The 21,503-nt window shown below is 38.6% G+C and overlaps 1 protein-coding gene and 1 pseudogene across 5 annotated transcripts in view; both read right to left on the bottom strand.

Annotated features, from left to right (window-relative positions):
* The window catches only part of ZNF677 (zinc finger protein 677), a 29,281-nt gene extending 7,811 nt beyond the window's left edge, over positions 1 to 21,470 (bottom strand). Inside the window, exons 1-4 of one of the 4 annotated variants that reach the window (XM_008055951.2) lie at positions 21,403 to 21,470; positions 19,847 to 19,908; positions 18,064 to 18,133; positions 1,969 to 2,122 (exon numbers count right to left, since the gene is read on the bottom strand). In XM_008055951.2, coding sequence (XP_008054142.2) covers positions 1,969 to 2,122; positions 18,064 to 18,078 — 169 coding nt within the window. In that variant the 5' untranslated portion in view covers positions 18,079 to 18,133; positions 19,847 to 19,908; positions 21,403 to 21,470. The remainder of the gene's footprint in view (positions 1 to 1,968; positions 2,123 to 18,063; positions 18,134 to 19,846; positions 19,909 to 21,402) is intronic. The other 3 variants (XM_021711315.1, XM_021711316.1, XM_021711317.1) reach the window with 3 other exon arrangements.
* LOC103258262 lies at positions 17,226 to 20,978 on the bottom strand (annotated as a pseudogene). Its single transcript, XR_504170.2, has 2 exons — positions 20,964 to 20,978; positions 17,226 to 17,611 (listed from the first exon to the last, which is right to left on the bottom strand). The product of XR_504170.2 is annotated as an HIG1 domain family member 1A, mitochondrial pseudogene (transcript).
* Positions 21,471 to 21,503: the final 33 nt, after the last annotated feature.

Raw genomic sequence — 21,503 nt, 5'->3', positions numbered from 1 at the left:
TTAATGTTGGGAGTGAAAATTAGTACAACCTCTGTGGAAAACAGTGCAGCGATTTCTAAAAGATCTAAACATCAACCTTTCATATGACCCAGCAATCTTCCTTCTGGGGATATATTAATACCCAGAAGAACTCAAATTATTCTACAAAAAAGATACCTGCACATGCATGTTTATTGCAGCACTATTCACAATAGCAAAAATATGGAACCAACCGTGCTGCCCATTGAAACTGGACTGGATAAAAAAAAAGTGGTACATATACATGGTGGAATATTATGCAGGCATAAAAAAGACAAAATGATGGACTTTGCAGCAACTTGGATGGATTCAGAGTCTATCACACTCAGTGATCTAACACAGAAACAAAGAACTGAGTACCACATGTTCTCATTCATAAGCAGACCCTGAACATTTATCATAATACTATAAGAAAAGGATTGGTAGTAGCAGGATACTGCCAGGAGAGGGAAGGGGGTGGGCACAAAACATCAATAAGGGTACCTGATCTCAAACCAGGCAAAGTGGGGACCAAAGGGAGGCCCAGACTTCACCCGTGTGATGAACACTTATGTACCTAATCCTGAATTGTACCCCATATTTTTTAAATAAAATTTTTAAAAAAGGGTGAATTTTCGCAGGGTTCTTGAAAAGGGCTCTGCCCACAAGACTACAGGGTGAGAGTCTAAAAGACTGAGACATATTCCCATTTTGGAATGGGAATCAAAAAGAGTATCTCTCTAAAGAGTCTTTATATTATAGCTAAGTAACAATCTCAAAGACCCACCCTCTTTGAAGCCCTTTACATACATGTGACAAAGTAGAACTGAATAAATGCCCAAGGTGCCTGAACAGGTAGAGAAGGCTTGACAAAGTCCATGACATTTCACGGAGCACTAGAGACATTTTTGGGGGGCCACCATTCCTCGTTTTCCTGAAAGGTTCTTACATATATATGAAATGTGAATAGACACTGAATGAGTTTTGGGCCCGAACTACAAAGATGTCAGCTCTGATCTGTATGGACTGAGAACCAAGCCTCAGATGAAATCAAATATACAAAGAGAAAGTCAATAAATGCAAAACATCTTGGTCCCTCTCAAAGCCAAGGGACCAAAATGGTTGGAGGGGCCAAACAGTGTTGCAGGTGATAATAAAGCATCTGCCTTTGTGTCTATATGAATTGGAACATCATGGGAGAGTGGGAGTTTAAACCTTTATGCATTTGAATAACAAAATGTGTGTGTGTGCATGCAGGGGTGTTTCCTTTGAGAGTTCATAAGAAAGAGATTTTTGTTCTCCCGCAGATCTTCCCATTTGAGGAGTCTTCCAAACACCCATCTGAGCTCTTGTGTTCCTGCTCCCACCTATCTGGGGATTTCCCTTATTTTCATTTCACCCTCTACTGTCTAGGACTCTTTCCCTTGCTCCAAAAAATGAAGAAAATATTTGGCTCAGGAGATATTTCAACTTATAGAGAAAAAAGGAACATGATACCCTGTGTCTTTCCAGAATACATTTCTAGTTCTTTCTTCAGCTAAGAAGAGAGGTCATTACAGATGGATCCAGAAAATGATTTTACAAGTTACTCAACTGACTGCCTCCTTCTGAATGTTTAGGGGTTATTTAAAACATGCAGACATCTAGCTCTCTTCTAAGAGCTACTGAACCAAAAGCACAGGCGTAAAACCACGAAGCCAGATATTTTTAAAAGTCTGTCATAAGGTTTTATGATTACTGGTGTTTTAGTGGTGGTGTTTACCACCACTAATCAAACTTGAAACATGCAGAACTTCTGAAAAAAGGGGAAGTGTCAAGTTCATATGCCACATCATGAGGCCCTTCCATTCAAAGCAGGCTCAATCTTTCCCTTTAGAAAAGGGTTAGAAATTCAGACAGGAAAGAGGTATATTCCCTTGAATCTCCCAAGAGACTCACAAGGGAAATGGCAAGATACACAAGGGCAGTTACCGATTTCTGGTGGGAAGTTATCCTCCCCCAGGGAGAGCAGGTTCCTGTAGTTCTCCAACATCACGTCCCTGTACAAGGCCCTCTGAGTGAGGTCCAGGCAGTCCCACTCCTCCTGAGAGAATTCAATGGCCACATCCTTGAATGTAAACAGTCCCTGAAATGAAAGCACATTTTACCAAGTGAACATGGGAACAGGTCTTATGACAGGACAGGAGAGAGGTATAAGAATGGACTTGGGGCCAGGCGCGGTGGCTCACGCCTGTAATCCCAGCACTTTGGGAGGCTGAGGTGAGGAAATTACCTGAGCCCATGGGTTTGAGAACAGCCTGGGCAACTTGGTGAGACATCTCTATAATAAATAACAAAAATTAGCCAGGCGCGGTAGCACGTGTCTGTAGTTCTAGGGGTGGGGCTACTTTTATGTTATGTGAATTTCACCTCAGTTAAAAAAAAATTAGGGATATTGAACTTACTTATATCACATGGATGAGTCAGAATACCTACTCTGGCCAAACCAGTTCTTTTTTTTTTTTTTGAGTTGGTGTCTCACTCTGTCGCCCAGGCTGGAGTGTAGTGGCACGCTCATGGCCACCCCAGGGTAGAACTGCTGGGCTCTAGCAATTCTTCAGCCTCAGCCTTCCAAGTAGCTGGAACCATAGGTACATGCTACCACACCCAGCTAATTTTGATTTATTGTAGAGATGAGGTCTCACCAAGTTGCCCAGGCTGTTCCCGAACCTGCGGACTCAGGCAGTCTGCTCACCCTGGCCTCCCAAAGTGCTGGGATTACAGGCTTGAGTCACCCCGCCTGGCCTCAAATACATTTTAATAAATTCCAATGGAAACTCTGTGCCCATGAAGCAGTCACTCTCTGTTCCTCCTTCTTAACAGTTCCTGGCAACTATTAAACCGCTTTCTGTTTCCGTGGATTTATCTCTTCTGGACGTTTCATATAAATGGAGTCATAAAATATGCGACCTTTTGTGTCTGGCTTCTTTCAGTTAGAATAATGTTTGTTTTTTTTTTTTTTTGAGTTGGAGTCTCACTCTGTCGCCCAGACTGGAGTGCAGTGGCCGCTCCCGGCCATTGCAGCCTCGACCTGCTGGGCTCCGGCGATCCTTCTGCCTCAGCCTTCCAAGTAGCTGGAATTACAGGCATGCACTACCATGCCCGGCTGATTTTTTGAGTTATTGTAGAGATGAGGTCTTGCTGCCCAGGCGGGTCTCGAACCCGCGGGCTCAGGCAATCCACTCACCTCAGCCTCCCAAAGGCGCGGGATTACAGGCTGAGCCATCGAGCCGGCTCAGAATAATGTTTTGATGATGTAGCATGTATCAGCACTTAGTGTGCGTGCATTGTTCTATAGGAATACCCAAGGCTGGGTATCTAAAGATTCATGAGGGATTGCCCCCATAACCCAAACACCTCCTACTAGGCCCCGTCTCCAACACTGGGGATCAAATTTTAACATGAGATTTGAGAAGACAAATACTCAAACTATATCAGTACTATATTCCTTTTTGTGGCCGAATAATATTCCACTGTCCAGTTATACCACATTTTACTCATTTATTTATTCATCTATTGATGGACATTTGGGTTGTTTCTACGTATTGGCTATTGTATGTGATGTTGCTATGAACATCTGTATACAAGAATCTGTTTGCATAACCATTTTCAATTCTTTTGGGTATATGCCCAAGAGGGGAATTGCTGGGCCATATGGTTTAACTTTTTGAGGATCTTCGAAATTGTTTTCCACATTGACTGTATCATTTTACTAGTAATATAACATGATTCCAATTTTTCCACATCTTTACCAACGCTTTTCTGTTTTACTATAGCTATTCAAGTGGCATGAAATGGTGTCTCATTGTGGTTTTGACTTTCCCTTTCACTAATGATTCATTTCACTGAACAACTTCTCATGTGCTTGTTGGTCATTTGCATATCTTCTATGGAGAAATGTTTATTAAAGCCATTTGACCATGTAAAAATTAGGTTATTTGTATTTTGGTTGTCAGTTGTAGGTGCTCTTCATATATTCTGGATACCAGATATGTGATTTGCAAATAACTCTTCCCATTTGGTAAACTGTGTTTTTACTTTTGTGATTGTATACTTCAATGTACTGAAGTTTTAAATTTTGATGAAAGTATATCTGTTTTGTCTTTTTCTCTTTTGCTTTTAGTGTTATATATAAATATCCACTGCCAAATTCAAGGTCATGAAGATTTATCCCAATGTTTTCATCTAAGAGTTTTATAATTTTAGCTCTTACATTCAGGTCTTTGATTCATTTTGAATTTATTTATATGGCAGGAGGTAAAGATCCAATTTTATTCTCTTTTTGTGGATATCCAGTTGTCCTAGGGTCCTCCCCCATTTTTGGTGACTATTTTTTTCTCATTGAATGTTTTTGGCACCCTTGTAGAAAATAAACTGACCACAGATGTGTATGGTCTAATTTTTGAACTCTCAGTTCTATCCCATGTATCTGTATGTCTATCCTTACATCAAAACTGCAATTTTGATTTCTCTAGGTTCATGGTAATGTAATGTAGGTTTTAATGTCAGGAATTGTAAGTCCTAGAACTTTGTTCTTTTTCAAGATTGATATTTGCTTTTTGGGGCCCTTACAAATTCAGTTTGAATTTTAGGACTGCCTATGCCATTTGTGCAAAAAGAATCTGTAGGATTTTGAAAGAGTTGGCACTGAATCTTTACATGACTTTGGGAACTGCTAACATCTTAATAGTCTTTTAATCCACAAACACGAGATTTGTTGACATTTAGTTAGGCTTTTAAAAATTTCTTCCAGCAATGCTCCTTACTTTGTGATACCTTTCATTTCCTTGGTTAAATGTACTCCTACTTTATCTTTTCTATGCTTAATTTCCCTTTTTATTTCATTGTCCGTGTACAGAAACACAACCGATTTTCAGTGTTGATACTGTATTCTATAACTTTAAATTTATTACCTCTAATTTTTTTAGGATTCTTTAGGTATTCTTTTTTTTCCTTTTTTTTTTTTGAGTTGGAGTCTCACTCTGTCACCCAGACTGGAGTGCAGTGGCTGCTCCCGGCCACTGCAGCCTTGACCTGCTGGGCTCCGGCGATCCTTCCGCCTCAGCCTTCCAAGTAGCTGGAACTACAGACGCATGCTACCACACCCAGTTAATTTGTTTTTGATTTATTGTAGAGATGAGGTCTCACCAAGTTGCCCAGGTGGGTCTCGAACCCACGGGCTCAGGCAATCCACTCACCTTGGCCTCCCAAAGCGCTGGAATTACAAGCTGAGCCACCGAGCCTGGCCTCTTTAGGTATTTCTAAATAGACTGTCCTATATCAAGATAGTTTTACTGGTTTTCAAATATCTTACGGCCTTTTTGATCTGATTTCTGTCACTAGAACTTCCAGTATAATGTCAAAATGTAGTGGCAAAAGGGATGTCATCATCTTGTTCCTGATATTAGGGGAGTTTTCAGTCCTTCATCACTGAGTACGATGTTAGTTGTGGGTTTTTATATATGTGCTTTTTTGTATTGGGGAAATTCCCTTTTTATACTGAGAATTTTTTTTTTTAATCATGAAAGAGTGTTGAAATTTATTCAATGTTTTTTTTCTGCATTGAGATGATCATGTTTTTACTTTTTCATTTTACATATGTTGTATTTTTCAGTTATTGTCTTACGTTGAACTACTTTGCATTTCCTAGAATAAATCCCACTTGGTAATGGAGTCTAATTTTAATAGTATGATGTAGATTTTGGTTTTCTAGTAACTTTTTGAGGATTTTTGCATCTATATTTATAAAGTATATTACTGTTTTATTTGTGATTTTTTGGCTTTATCATGTGTTTATTTCTTTCCTCCTAGAATAAGTTAAGGAGTACTTCCTACTCTTCTATTTTTAAGAACAGACTCTTCTATTTTTAAGAACAGTTGGAGAACTGGCTAATTCTTTAAATGTTTTGTTGAATTCAACACTGAAGCCAACTGGTCCTAAGCTCATTTGCCCCCCGTCCCCGCCCCTTGGGCTTATTTGGTTGGTTTTTTGATAACCAACTCAATTTCTTTACATGTTATAAGTTGGTTCCAATTTTCTACTGATTCTTGAGGCAGTTTTATTTTATTTTATTTTATTTTATTTTTTTTTGAGTTGGAGTCTCACTCTGTCGCCCAGACTGGAGTGCAGTGGCACACTCCTGGCCACTGTAGCCTCGACCTGCTGGGCTCCGGCGCTCCTTCGGTCTCAGCCTTCCAAGTAGCTGGAACTACAGGTGCGCGTTACCACTCCCGGCTAAGTTTTGATTTATTGTAGAGATGAGGTCTCGCCAAGTTATCCAGGTGGGTCTTGAACCCGTGGGCTCAGGCAATTCACTCACCCTCCCAAAGTGCGGGATTACAGGCTGAGCCTCCGAGGTAGTTTTCATATGTGTTTGTAGGAAATTGCTCATTGCATCTAGGTTATCCAATTTGTTGGTGTAGAATTATTCCTAATAATCCCTTAAAATAGTTTTTATTTCTATAAGGTTTTAGTAACATTCCAGCTTTTCATTTCTGATTATTTGAGTCTTCTCTCTTCTTTTATTAGTCTAGCTAAAGGATTAACTTAGTTGACCTTTCTAAGAACAAACTTTTTGTTCCACTGATTTTTCTATTTTTTAATTCTCTTTCATTTATTGGTACTTAATCTTTCTATCTTTCCCTCAGCTAACTTGGTTTAGTTTACCTTTTCCTAGTTCTTTAAGGCATAATGTTAGGTTATTGAGTTGATATCTTTCTTCTTTTTTTAAAACGTATCTGTTTACACTTAAAAATTCCTTCTTATCACTGCTTTTGCTACATCCCATATGTTTCGGATTGTTGCATATTCATTTTTATTTGCATCAAAAATTTTGTAACACTTTCTTGTATTTTCTTTGTTGATCTGCTAGTTATTTAAGACTGTGTCATTTAAAGGAGTGACATCAGCAAAATGACAGAATAGCAGGTCCTACTTGTTACCCTACAGAAAAACTGCTTTAGTGACCATCCATTGGCAAAAACACCTTTAAAGGAGCTTCAGATACTGGTGAGTGGTCACAACCCCTGGTGGAACAAGGAAAAAACAAACAAACAAAAAAACCCAAAAAACCCCACACACATTGAAAAGGGTAAGAAAAGTTTCTCTTTTCCCACATTCCCCATCCTCCACACCAGCACACTGCTGCACTAAGAGGTCCCCTTGGCTAACAAGTTCTCCTGTGAGGAAAAGGAGAGAAAGAAAAGTGAGTATCTGACTGTCAAAGCTCTTTTGAGTAACATCTGAGAGGCCCACTTCTTTTGCACCTCACTCAGAACACTGAAGGAGCTGGCATGGATAGATTGCATGGGGGTAGAGAAAGAAAAGGGGTGGAGGCCCTCAACAACATGCAGATCTCAACAGGCAGCCAGTGGCCCTTGGTCACAGGCCTGCTGGCACACCTGAATCCTCAGGCATCAGGCCTGCCTGCCCATGGAACCTGGCAGCAGTCCTATCAACCCGTGGATCCAGCAGCAGGTTCACTGCAGATGCCGTCAGCCAGCCTGTCTGCAAGCTATGTGAACAGGTCTGTCCAGAATCTCTGGCTGAGCTGACTGGTAAAGTGCTTTCCCAACCAAAGACAATCTGTTAAGACTGAAAAAGGTGACAGCTTCTTAAAATAAGCAGATACCAATACACAACTACAAGGATTCCAAAGGAAAAGACAGAGACATAACACAACTAAAAGAAGAAAATAAAGCTGTAATAACTGACCCAAAAGAAAAGATCCATGAACTGCCTGACGAATAATTCAATATAATCATCTTTAAAAAGCTCAGTTGTCTAAAAGAGATCACTAAGTGTAATCAGGAAAAATCCATGAACAAATTGAGTTCAACAGAGATAGAAACTATCAAAAGAATAAAACATAATAATTCTAGGACTGATGAATACAATGACTGAACTGAAAAATTCAATAGAGAGCTTCAATAGCCAACTTGAACAAATGGAAGAAAGAGTCAATAAACCTGAAGGCAAGTTATTTAAAATTACCTAGTTAGAGGAACGAAAAGAAAAAAAAGAATATTAATAAAAAAAAAGGAAGAAAGCATATGGAAATTATAGGACACCATCAAGTGAAACAAAATGTTCACTATATAAATCACAAAGGAAGAAAGAGAAAGAAAGGGATACAAGCTTACTTTTAAAACAATGGCTGAAAAATTCTCAATTCTGGGAGGAACATGAATATTCAGATTCATGAAGCAGAAAAGACCTCAAAAAACAGGTTGACTGTAAAGTGGTGTACAGAGAGACACATTATAATTAAGTAGTCAAAAGCCAAAAATGAAGAGAGAATTTTCAAATGATATAACCCTATCACAAATTGAGAAGCATTTGTATCTGTTACAACAGCACAAATGGACTAAGACAGACACATATTGCCCAACAGTCAAGAAATGGAAAGGTATTTCAAGCTAATGATAATGAAAAGAGTAGTGGTGGCTATATGGCTATATACATCAGACCAAATAGACTTTAAATCAAAGTGTCACAAGAAACAAATAAGATCATTACATAATAATAAAAGGGTCAATTCAACAGGAAGACATAATTAAAAATATATATGCTCCCAACATTAGAGCACCTAAATACATAAAGCAAATACTGGCGGATATGAAGGGAGAAATAGGCAGCAATAAAGTATAATAGTGGAAGACTCAGTACTCTCCTCCTTCCCTCATTTGTTCCCCTTCCTCTCTCCCTCCCTCCCTTCTTTCCTTTTTTTCTTTTTAAAATAAAGATAAGGTTTCACTGTCGCTTAAGCTGGAGTGCAGTGGTGTGATCATGGCTCACTACCGCCTTGACCTTCTGGGCTCAGGTGATGCTTCCACCTCAGCTCCGAGTACCTGGGACTACAGGCACACAACCCCAAGCCAGACTAATATGTTTTTTTTTTTTTTGAGTTGGGGGTCTTACTCTGTCATCCAGGCTAGAGTGCAGTGTCGTGATCATGGTCCACTGCAATCTCCTCCTGGGCAGAAGCAATCCTTCTACCTCAGAATCTCGCTATGTTGCTCAGGCTGGTCCCAAACTCTTCACTTCAAGTTATTCTCTCATCTTGGCCTTCCAAAGTGCTGGGATTACAAGTGTGAGCCGCTGTGCCCAGCCAATACCCCATTTTAAATAATGGGTAGATCACACAGACAGAAAATCTACAAGGAAACAGCAGACTTGAACACCATTATATGCCAAATATACCTAACAGACACAGAACATTCCATTCAACAGCAACAGAATATAAGTGCAGAGCTCATTTTTTTAGAATAGATCACACAATAGGCCACAGAATAATTCTTAACAATTTTAAAAGACTATATTCATTCCAAGTATCTTTTCCAACCACAGTGGAATGAAACTAGAAATCAACAACAAAAGGAAAATGAGAAAACTTGCAAATACACAGAAATTAAACAAAACACTCTTGAACAACCATTGGAAAAAGAAATCAAAAGGGAAATTAGAAAATATCTTCAGGTAAGGAAAAATAAAAACTCAACATACCAAAGCTTACGAGATGCAGGGAAAGCAGCAGTACAAGAAAAGCTCATAGTAATAAATGCCTAAGTGAAAGATCTCAAATAAACAATCTAACTTTATAACTTAAGGAACTAGAACCCAAAGTTACAAGAAGATATAATAAATATTAGAGAAAAAAAATGAATAAAACAGAGAATAGAAAACAAAAACTGATGAAATGGTTTTCTTTTTTCAAAAAGATAAATGAAACCAACAAACCATTTACTGGACTAATATCCAAATAGATAAAGTGAGAAATTAAAGAGGAAACATTAAAACATGTGTAAGAAATAAAGAGGATCATAAAAGACTATTATGAACCATTACATATGCCAACAAATTGGACAAACTAGAAGAAATGGATAAACTGGTAGAAACATACAATCTACTAAGACTGAATCAAGAAGAAACAGAGGTATGAATAGAACAATAACAAAGACAGAGACTGAATCAGTAATAATAAACCTGCCAACAAAATATAATCCCAGGAACAAATGACTTCACTGACATCTACCAAACGTTTAAAGAAAAATTAATACCAACTCATTTTAAACTCTTCCAAAAATAAAAGAGGAAACATTCCCAAACTAATTTTATGAGGCCAGTATCACTCTGATTCTAAAATCAGACGAAAACAACTATAGGCAACATTCCTGATGAATATGAATGTAAAAATGCTCAACAAAATATTAGCAAACCAAATCAAGCAGCACATGAAAAAGATTATACACAGTAACCATGGGAGATTTATCTCTGGGATGGAAGGATGGTTCAACATATGCAAACCAATTAATGTGATACACTACATTAACAGGATAAAAAATAAAAAATCATATGATCATCTCAGTAGAAGCAGAAAAAGCATTTGACAAAATTCAACCTTTCATGATAAAAACTCTCAATAAAGCAAGTATAGAAGGAACGTCCCTCAATATAATAAAAGCTAACATAATACTAAATGGTGAAAAACTGAAAGCTTGTCCTCCAAAATTTGGAACAAGGTGATGATGCCCACTCTTGACATTTCTATTCAATATAGTAGAGAAATTTCTAGGCAGAACAATTAGGGATTAAAAAAGTAGTAGTATCCAAATCAAAAACAGAAGTATAATTATATCGTAGAACTACAAGGCCTTGAGTAGCCAAAGCAATTTTGAGCAAGAATATCAAAGCTGGAGGTGTCATACTTTCTGATTTCCAATATATTACAAAGTTACAGTAATCAAAATAGTATAGTATTGGCATAAAATAGACATACAATAAAAGACTAGAATAGAGTCCAGAAATAAATCCATACACATAGTCACCTGATCTTCTACAAGTATGTCCAGAATATGTAATAGAGAAAGGATACTCTCTTCAACAAATGGTGCTGGGAAATCTATAAGTCTAATGCAAAAGAATTCCTTTACTATATATAAAGCTATACATTATAGTATATACTATACATAAAAATCAAACTCAAAATTGATTAAAAGACCTGAAACTATAAAGCTCCTAGAAGAAAGCATAGGGGAAAAGTTTCTTGACATTGCTCTTGGCAATGATTTCTTGGATGTGACACCAAAAGCACAAGCAAGAAAAGCAGAAATAGACCGGGACTACATCAAACGAGAAAAGTTGTGCATAGCAAAGGAAACGGTCAACAAAGTGAAATGGCATCCTATGGGATGAAAGAAAATATCTTTAAACTATATATTTGAGAAGGGGCTAAAATCTAAAATATATAAAGAACTCCTACAATGCATTAGCAAAACAACTAAGAACCCAATCAAAAAATGGGCCAAGAACCTGAGCAGACATTTCTCTGAAGAAAACATATGGCCAACAAGTACATGAAAAGGTGCCCAACATCACTAATTAACAAGGAAATACAAAGCAACAACACAGTATCACCTCATGCCTGTTAGGACAGCTATTATAAAAAAAAATTAAAAAGGAAAAGTGGTGGGAGAATGGGGAGAAAAGGAAACCCTTGTACAATGTAGGTCAGAATGTAAATTGGTGCAGCCACTATGGGAAACAGTATGGAAGTTCCTCAAAAATTGGAAACAAAACTACCATATATCCAGTAATCCCACTTCTGAGTGTATACCCAAAGAATTAAAATCTGGATCTCAAAGAGATGTATGCACTCCCATGTTCACTATGGCATTATTCTTTGTTTTTCCTTTGGTAATCACTGGTTATAGCACATTGCAATATTATTCTCAATGGCCAAGTCATGGAAACCTAAATGTCTATTGAGGGATGAATGGATAAAGAAAATGTGGCATTTACATACAAAGAAATATTATTCAGGTTTATAAAGAAGGGAAATCTGCCTTTTGCAACAACCTGGATGAAACTAGAGTATACTATGTAAGTGGAATCACCATACAGAGAACAACAAATACCACAGTTATATGAAGAAACTTAAATAGTCAAACTCATAGAAACAGAGTAGGGCTGCCAGGTGCTGGAGGGGGGGAAAATGGTGGGGTAGTAAGAAAAGTTTCAGTTATGCAGGATGAGTAAGTCCTAGAGATCTACTGTAGAGCTAAAAATGTGCTAAGAGGCTAGTTATTATAAGTATTCTTATCATAAAAATAAGTAATAATAAATTAAGAGGGCTGGAATAAATGTTTTGAGGATATATACACATATATTGAAACTAAGGAACGCTTCATAAATTTGTGTCATCCTTGCTAATCTTCTCTGTATCATTCCAAATTTAGTATATGAGCTGCCAAAGTGAGCCCAATAGGTACATTTATGACACAGATTGTAGTGGTGGTTTTAGGGGTCTATACTTATCTCTAAACTCATCAAATTGTGTACATTTACTATTTACAGCCTTTTGTATGTCAAGCATACCTCAATACGGTGGTTTAAAAAAGATAAGAGTATGCTGTCTAATTTTCATGTGCTTGTGAGTTTTCCAGTTTTCCTTGTTAGTGATTTCTAGTGTTATTTCATTGTGGTCTGGGAACATAGTTTGGGTTCTTTTTAAAGGCTACCGCAACTTGTTCTGTGGCCTAACATATGGTCTGTCCTAGAGACTGTCCCAGGTGCATTTAAGAAAAATGTGCATTCTGCTTTTGTTGAATGCACTTTTCTTTATGTGTTTGTTGGGTGTCGTTGGTTTACAATGTTGCTCAAGTCCTTTGTTTCCTTATTAATCTTGTCTGGTTGTTCTATCTATTATTAAAAAGAGAGTATTGAAGTCTATTATAGTAGAACTGTCTCCTGGCAATTTTTGCTCCAAAAACTTTGGTGCTCTGTTGTTACATACCTTTTTAAAAAAATAGCTGTTACATGGATTAAACCTTTTAATCTATACTGTTTTTCATCTCTGGTAACAATTTTTGATTTATAGCCTATGGTGGCTGGTATTTGTATAGCTACCCAGCTAAGTTTCTTTATTATTTGTGTGGAACATCTTTTTACATCCTTTCACTTTCAACCTTTCTATGCCTTAGGATCAAAAGTGAGCCTTTTGTAGACGGCATACAGTGGAGTTATGTCTATCTTAAAAAAATTATCCATTCTTACAAACTTTGACTTTTAATGGAGAGTTTAATCCATTTACATTTAAAGTAACTATTGATAAAGGAAGAATTACTTCTGTCATTTTGCTACTTGTTTTACACGTCTTATTATCTTTGTTTTGTAATTCCTCCCTTACTTCCTTCTTTGTGTGTGTGCTTGTGTATGTATATAGTTTCAGATCTCTTCTTATTTCCTTTTCTGTTTTTTAGTCATTTTCTTAGTAGTTACCCTGGACGTTAAAATTTACATCTTAAGCTTGATAATATTTAGGCTTCAATTTATGCTAATTTAACTTGAATTTCATAACCAATCCTGTTCCTATATAGCTGTTGGGCTTACTTTGTATGACAGTTCCAATAATTACCTCTTTATATATTTTATAGTCAATAACAGATTTATAATTATTGTTTTACACATTTCTTTTCAACCATATAGGAGAAATATAGTAGTTAAAATAAAAACAATTGTCTTTTATATTTACCTATGTGGGTAATTTTATTAGTGCTCCTTATGTGTCCTTATAGTTTTGAGGTTCTGCTAGTATCCTTTCATTTTAGCCTGAAGGACTATCTTTAGTATTTTATGTAGTGTGAGACCTTTATTGCAAACTCTCTCAGCTCTTGATTATCTGGGAATTTCTTAATTTTGTCATCAATTTTGAAAGATAGTTTGTCTGATAGTGAATTCCTGGTGGATTTTTCTTTTTTCCTTTCAAACTTTGAATGTCATCCCACTAATTTCTGGCCTCAACAGTTTCTGATGGAAAATCAACTGTTTATCCTACTGAGGATCCCTGGACATAAGTCATTTCTGATTTGCTACTTTCTTGGTTTTCTTGGTTTTCCACAGTTTGATTTTATATCTTGCTGTAGATCTCTGTAAGTTTACCATAATTGGAGTTTATTGAGTTTCATGGGTGTATAAATTCATGTTCATTATCATTTTCTACAAATGCAAATATTAATATTTCTATAAATATCAATTTCTTTCTGAGCTGGGTATGGTGGTTCACACCTAGAGCCCCAGCACTTTGGGGGGCCAAAGCAGGAAGATTGCTTGAGGTCAGGAGTTTAAGACCAGCCTAGGCAACATAGTGAACCTGCCTCTATAAAAAATAAGAAAATTTGGTGGGTGTGATAATGTACACACGTGTAGTTCCAGCTACTTGGGAGGCTGAGGTGGAAGGATTGCCTGAGCCCAGGAGATTGCGGCTGCAGTGAGCTGTGATTGTGCCACTGCACTCCAGCCTGGGTGAGAGTGAGACCTAAATTAAAAAAAAAAACAAAAAACCCAAACCAAATATTCTTCTGCCTTTTACTCTCTTTTCCTCTGGAGGTTCCTATTATGCATACATTCATACGCTTGATGGTATCCCAAAGATTTCTCAGTCACTTTTAAATTTTTCTTCACTTTACCCCCTTCTGGTGAGACTAGATAATTTCAATTAACCTATATTGAAGCTTGCTGATTCTTTATTCTGTCAATCGGCTGTTGAACCTTTATAGTAAAATTTTCATTCCAGTTATACTTTACAGCTTCAAATTTTCTATTTCACCTTTAAAAAATAATTTTAATCTCTTTATTGATATTCTCTATTTGTTGAAGCATTGTTTTACTTTCCTTTAAATCTTTGTTCAGTTTCCTTTAGTTCTCTGAACAGGTATAAGATAGCTATTTAAAGTATTTTTTAGTAAGTGCAATGTCTGTGCTTCCTCAGAAACATCATTAAACCAGTAATCATGTTTCAATTTGCCCAGCGGGGAGAAATCTTCAGATTTCTTCAGATGTTTCAATTTGGCCTGCTGAGAGAAAGTCAATGTGACATTCTTTAGAACAGCGAAAATTAAAGACCTCTATGTCTTCATTAAGAGAATGCTTCAATAAGAAACTAAAAGCTCAAGCTATCTCTGTGTTTACTAACATGAAAAACATACAAAGACATATGGTATACAAATATTTAAATTTGCAGAATGTATCAGGAGTGGCAGTTCATGTCTGTAATCTCAGCACTTTGGGAGGCTGAGGCAAGAGGATTACCTGAGCCCAGGAGTTTGAGACCAGGCTGAGCAACATGGTGAGACCTCATCGCTACAACAGACCAAAAAATTAGCTGGACATGGTGGTATATGCCTGTGGTTCCAGCTACTTGGAAGGCTGAAGTGGAAGGATTGTCTTGAGCCCAGCAGGTCAAGGCTGCTGTCGCCATGAGCATGCCACTGCACTCCAGCCTGGGTGACAGAGTGAGACTCCAATTCAAAAAAAAAAAAAAAATTGCAGAATAAAATATCACAACAAAATATTCACTAAATATTCTCTAAAATTACATTAAGGTTTACAAATGCATTGTTATGTGACTTGTACTGAAGAGAATGAACAGTAAGTAGTTCCTGATGAAGACAGTGAGTGAGAGTGAAGATGGGCAACATGATGTTTTACTTCTTAGTCCCTAAGCTAAATCACTGCATGATTTAATACAAAAGAAATATAATATTTAACAAATAGTGCAATCAGATTTTGGCTCTAGCCTTTCCGATGACAGAAAGTTCTGCTCCTATGTCTTAGCTAAATTATAATATTTTTTCTTTTTTTGAGTTGAAGTCTCACTCTGTTGCCCAGGCTGGAGTACAGTGGAGTGCTCATGGCCACCATAGCCTTGACCTGCTGGGCTCAGGTGATCCTTCCGACTTTGCCTTCCAAGTAGCCAGAACTATAGGTTCATACCCCATTCACTTATTCATTCATTCATTCATTCATTCATTCATTGCAGAGATGAGGTCTCATCATGTTGCTTAGGCTGGTCTCGAACTCCTTATTGCAGAGACAAGGTCTTGCCATGCTGCTCAGGCTGGTCTCAACCCCTGGGCTCAGGTAATCTTCTTACCTCCACCTCTCAAAGTGCTGGGATTATAGGCATGGGCCACTGTACCTGGCCAAACTACAACAATTCTTATTTAAACACCTGTTGCATGAGAGTTCCTAAATGAGCAGCAGGATCTTTGTGGGATGGATATGCTGTGAATAATTTAAAGAACCTCCTGCAGTCAGACAATTTATTCCATATTTTAAAACCAATTATGGGAAAAAAAAGACTCTCTATCCCTAATGTCTATTTCTGAATTTCCCATTCTATTCCCAATTTTTTTTTTTTTTTTGAGTTAGAGTCTCGTTTTCACTGAGGCTGGAGTACAGTGGCGTGCTTACAGTTGCTGCAGTTTCTACCTGCTGGGCTCAGGTAATCCTTCTCCTTCAGCCTCCCAAGTAGCTGGAACTACAGGCATAGGCCACCACGCTGGGTTAATTTTTTTAATTTATTGTAGAGAGGAGGTCTCGCTAAATTGCCCAAGGTGGTCTTGAACCCTGGGCTCAGACAATCCTCTTGTCTCTGCTACTCAAAGTGCTGGGATTACAGGCACGAGTCACTGTGCTTGGCCTCTCCACTATTAATATTTTGGAGCCAGAAACACACTGATTCAATTGTTTAGCTTCAAATAGATCATATGATCAGGCAAAGCAGGTTTCCTTCATCAGTCTTCTTTTTTTTTTTTTTAAGTATTCTTAATTTATCTTTGCGTTAGCACTTAAAATATATATTTCTATTTCAAGATAACATTTAAAAATTATTTTAATATAACAGCAGCAAAAATATAATTCTGCAATTGTATAAGAGCTAACCTGGAATCCATAATTAAGTAATTCTCATGTTTACAATTGTGATTCTGAAATAAATACTACTACGATGCAGCTTTGTTGTCAGCTGTTTAGGTTTGCTTTAAACACACACATACACTTTCAGTTGAGTGAGCTTTATAAAGTTATATGCTACACACTTTTTTGAAAAAGATCTAAAAGAGTCAACCAGTCCACAAGACAAGCAGAAAGTTAAATTAGCTGGGATATATATATAACATCCAAAGCATGAGATATCCTGCAGCAACTAGGAGTACTTCAGGGTTGGCTGGCAGTCTTCTTTAGAACTAATTTCATCCTAACAGTTTAAGGAAGTGGACATTTTAATACCATTAAGTGCATTTAAGTTATGTTTCTTTTGTGTTAATTTTACTCCCCAATAACCTAGTTCCTTTCTTGCAGGCCAATATTCAAAATACCATGTAACTGTCTGAGACCATTCAAATAATTTATTTTCAACCTAAACATGTAACCCCAATAATGATATGTCTAATTACAGCGAGCTCCTTCAACAAGACCAAAATAGCATCTCTTCTTCTAAGGTTTAGGTGTTGCCCAGAATTCTCGATACATGGAATAGCCCATACCAACAGTCATTGCTCCTACAATAAAGCCTTGGGCTGTCACTTGCATGTGGATCAGGTGAAGAGACAGTTTGGTATTTCCCCTGTTCTTCAATTTGTATAATCCATATGCAACAATTGCTGCAAAACCTGCCATTCCAGTGGGGACAAATGGTGCCTCTTTAGCTTTTCGAATAAGTTTGCATCCCTGATCTTCATCATAAGAAGAAAGGGAAACATCTGTATCAGTTGACATAGTGATTGCTTGAAGAATCTTCCAAGAGCAAGAAACCCCTCATGATCCAACTGGCTTCTGATCAGTCTTCTTTTTCATAGTTTTTCAGGTATTTGTGTACATTAACAAATCACTTACACATGCAGTTTCTTTAATCCTGATTTGTACAGAGCTGTAAGGGCGTCTAGAGGGGGTCTCTAAACAGTCACTACTGCCCAACCTCATTGACACCATAAACCCCACTTCCTATCTCCAATCCATGTCTCATCATAAAACTCTTCCCTGAATAATCCTCTAAATGGAGGCTCTTCCCAAGTTCTATGTTGCTGGGCCACAGGAGATGGAATCTATGTGGAAATGGAATTGAGGGAAGGCCCTGTGTGTGCATATTCATGTTAGGCAGGATACTTCAGTCAGAGATTTAGCCAGTTCAAAAAATGGCATTTCTAGAAGGAGAGGACAGAACAATCAACCAAGAATATGACTTTTACCTGAGAGAGAGCCATTCCCTGCTTTCTTTCTTCCCTTTTCTTCTGGGCTTCTTTCTCAGGTCAGATTAGTCTGTGTGTCAATAATAGGTTGTTTAATGCTTAGAATCAGCGTACCTCCTTCCTCTGCCATAACTACACATATGGGGAGAATCTTTTTTTTTTTTTTTTTGAGTTGGAGTCTCACTCTGTCGCCCAGACTGGAGTGCAGTGGCCGCTCCTGGCTACCATAGCCTCGACCTGCTGGGCTCCAGAGATCCCTCCGCCTCAGCCTTCCCTGTAGCCAGAATTACAGACGCGCGCTACCACGCCCGGCTGATTTTTTAATTTATTGTAGAGATGAGGTCTCACTGCCCAGGCGGGTCTTGAACCCGTGGGCTCAGGCAATCCACTCACCTCAGCCTCCCAAAGGCGCGGGATTACAGGCTGAGCCTGGCTTTGGGAGAATCTTAATATGGGGAAAAGATGGTCCTTAGTTGCTCATTGCAAAAGAAGGAATTCAGGGACAATAAACTCCTATATAGAGACTGAACAGTGAGTTCTTTTACTTATTTCTTCAAAAGAACCCTCTCCTTCTAGTGAAACTCCCATATTCTGCTTCAATTGCATTGTCCTTTGTCCTTCCGGTAATCAGTCAAAGAGAACCCTTTATCCAAGTTCATGGCCGTTCCCTGGGTAGCCAGCATCCAATGACTGGTCAATGCAGGATATGAAAGCCTGTCCCTTCTCTCATTTGGAACAACTCTGAAGAAGACCATAACTCAAGAGCTCCTTGCTACAATCAGGGCAGACCATAAAAGGGTTTAATGCCATAAAAGAAAACAATACAATCACACTTAATACTCCTGATGCAGAGGTAGAGAGCTGAGACAGAAGCATCTCTCTTGCCTCTGAGTCTATGCCTCTTTTCTAGTGGCTTTTTTAAAAAAAAATTTAAATCATTTCTGGAGGACTGAGAGTCCTTTGAGATTCTAACTGGGTACCCTCTCTCAAAAACTGCCACATGCAAAGACATATTTTGAAAATCGTTTCTGAAATCCCATTTGTCCAGATTCAGAACCTCTGGTAGGCATGCTGAGGCTCAGAGAGGGGAGTCATTTAACCAAGTGTCCCTGGAGAGGTCTGTGTTGAGTGAGCAGAATTCACTTGAAACTGGATTCTAAAATGGTGACCTGGACGGAGTAGTGGGAAGGGTCTGTTCTTATTTCAGATTACCTTTGGTACTCCCAAATAGGAGAAGTTTCTATTTCATGGGTTTCACCAATCCCAAACATTTAATTCCTCTTTTCCAGAAAAATATGTTAAAAACATGAAATTACAAATGATTATTACTACTGGAAAACACAAAAGGAGATCAGCTGTGGAGATTAGCTCTGAGCAATCTCTTCATTATGAGTTGTATTGGAACAAAATTCCACATCGATTAAGCCCATCTTTCAATGTTGTATACAGAAAGTACTTAGGGGAACATCTATGTGGTTGGTGACTTTAGCTCAGAGTTGGCCAATTACTAGATCACATAAAGGAAAAAAGAAACTGAATACAGCTGACCCTTGAACAATGCCAGGGTTAAGGGTGCGGATCCCCTCATGCAGTCGAAAATCCATGTATAACTTTTGACTCTGCCAAAACTTAACTACAGTAGCCTACTGTAGACTTAACAATAACATAAACAGTTGACTAACACATATTTTGTATGCTATATGTATCACATATGTACTCTGACATAATAAGCTAAAGAAAATGTTATTAAGAAAATCATAAGGAAGAGAGAAAATATATTCACTACTTATGAAGTAGAAGATCATCATAAAGGTCATCATCCTTGCTGTCTTCACGTTGAGTAGGCTGAGGAGAAGGAGGAGGAGGAAGAGAAAGGGTTAGTCTTGCTGTCTCAGGGGTGACAAAGACTGAAAAAAATTTCTGTATAAGCCAACCCACCCAGCTGAAACCTGTGTTGCTCAAGCGTCAACTATATAAAACTAACTGGTTAAGCTAGGCTTTGAGTGTTGGAAGATTGCCAACATCCTTACAGCAAAACACTGTAAAATCAGTTATCAGACATCCAAAAACAGTTCCAATAATAGAGGAAGAGTAGAAAGTATTTAAATCTCATAACTGAACATTGCATTCAAGGGAGAAAATTTGAAAATTGTTTTAAAATTCAATAAATTCTGGAATTAAATTTACAGCAATTTGAGTGTATGTCAAATTTAGAAAAGAATGACATAAGCCATTAAAAACAAAAAAGGAAGTGGAAACTATATATTGAAATTTTAAAGCAGAGTTTATTAGCGAGAAGAAGAGAGGGAAAAAGGAAGGTTCGTGGCAGAAAGACCCATCACGGGCAAGTTTCTCCAAAAGAAAAACCACGGAGGGAACATTGTTAATGACCCGTTCAACAGCACTATGTGGAGTCATTTCTTGCATTCTTCTCTCCCAAGGTGAAAGAAAGGGAAGAGGGTGATCTGGAATTAACTAATTCAGTTAATCCTCTGGCTGAATAGGGGCTGCACACGGTACAGCGTTTTGGTGCAATAATTAGAAAATACAGAAGCCCCACCTGGCTTTGCAATCCTCATTCTCTTCTGCAGAATTTAAACAATTTAACACATTTTAAGTGAATTACACGATAGAGTCACACATCAGTATTTCATAATTTAATGTTCCATATCCAACCAGTTCGGCCCTCCCCTGGATTTGGGTCCCCACCCCCTTTCTCCACCACTGTTTTATTTATTTATTCCCCCCCCCGTAAATGTCTTTTTCCCTCCTGGTTTCTTTCCTTTAATTTTTCATGTTCTCGTTCCTTTCCCTTTCTGCGTTTCCCTCTCTCGGTGTCTGCTCATTTTCTCTCCCTTCCTCCACGTTCGGCCTCACTCAGCAGCATCCTTTGCTGCGACGCCCTGCAGTTCTTTTTCCAGATAACGATGTAACCGAGCTCGAACTGCGCAGATGGCTCCGTTTTGTCTCCCATCTGTACCCCTCTCCTTTCCCTGGGGGGGCCGAGGGGTGTGTGTGTGCCCACCCTCGGAGGGAGGCGTTTCCCCGACGTGGTGGACATAGACAGGGAATTGGGCAGTGTCTACACGGAACGAAGGCAAAAAGGTCGAGCCGTCCCCCGGTCCCCACTTCCGAACGATTTTAATACGAAATGGACGCAGACCTCCGGGCCCGCTCGGAGCGACAGGACTCGGAACGTCTCAGGACCACGCCGCGAGAGAGACGAGCAGGCTCTGGGGCTTTAACCTACAGGGCGACCCCCGAAACCCGGTAGTGGAGCACGGGGACCCGGGAGCCGCAGAGCGCCAGGTTTGAACCAAAAAGACGGGACTCACTCACCAGACATTGCCCGGCAACTGGCGGGATCCGCTTCCGGGTCTGCAGGAAACTGCGCGTGCGCGAGCGCATTGGGGCCGTAAGGGGCGGGGCCGGGGCCGGCG

This window comes from Carlito syrichta, unplaced genomic scaffold (assembly GCF_000164805.1).
Source record: "Carlito syrichta isolate Samal-C Ts95f unplaced genomic scaffold, Tarsius_syrichta-2.0.1 Scaffold302045, whole genome shotgun sequence".
NCBI classification, from domain to species: domain Eukaryota; kingdom Metazoa; phylum Chordata; class Mammalia; order Primates; family Tarsiidae; genus Carlito; species Carlito syrichta.
Note: the sequence above shows the minus strand (reverse complement) of the source record. Positions and strands in the feature narration are given on the sequence as shown.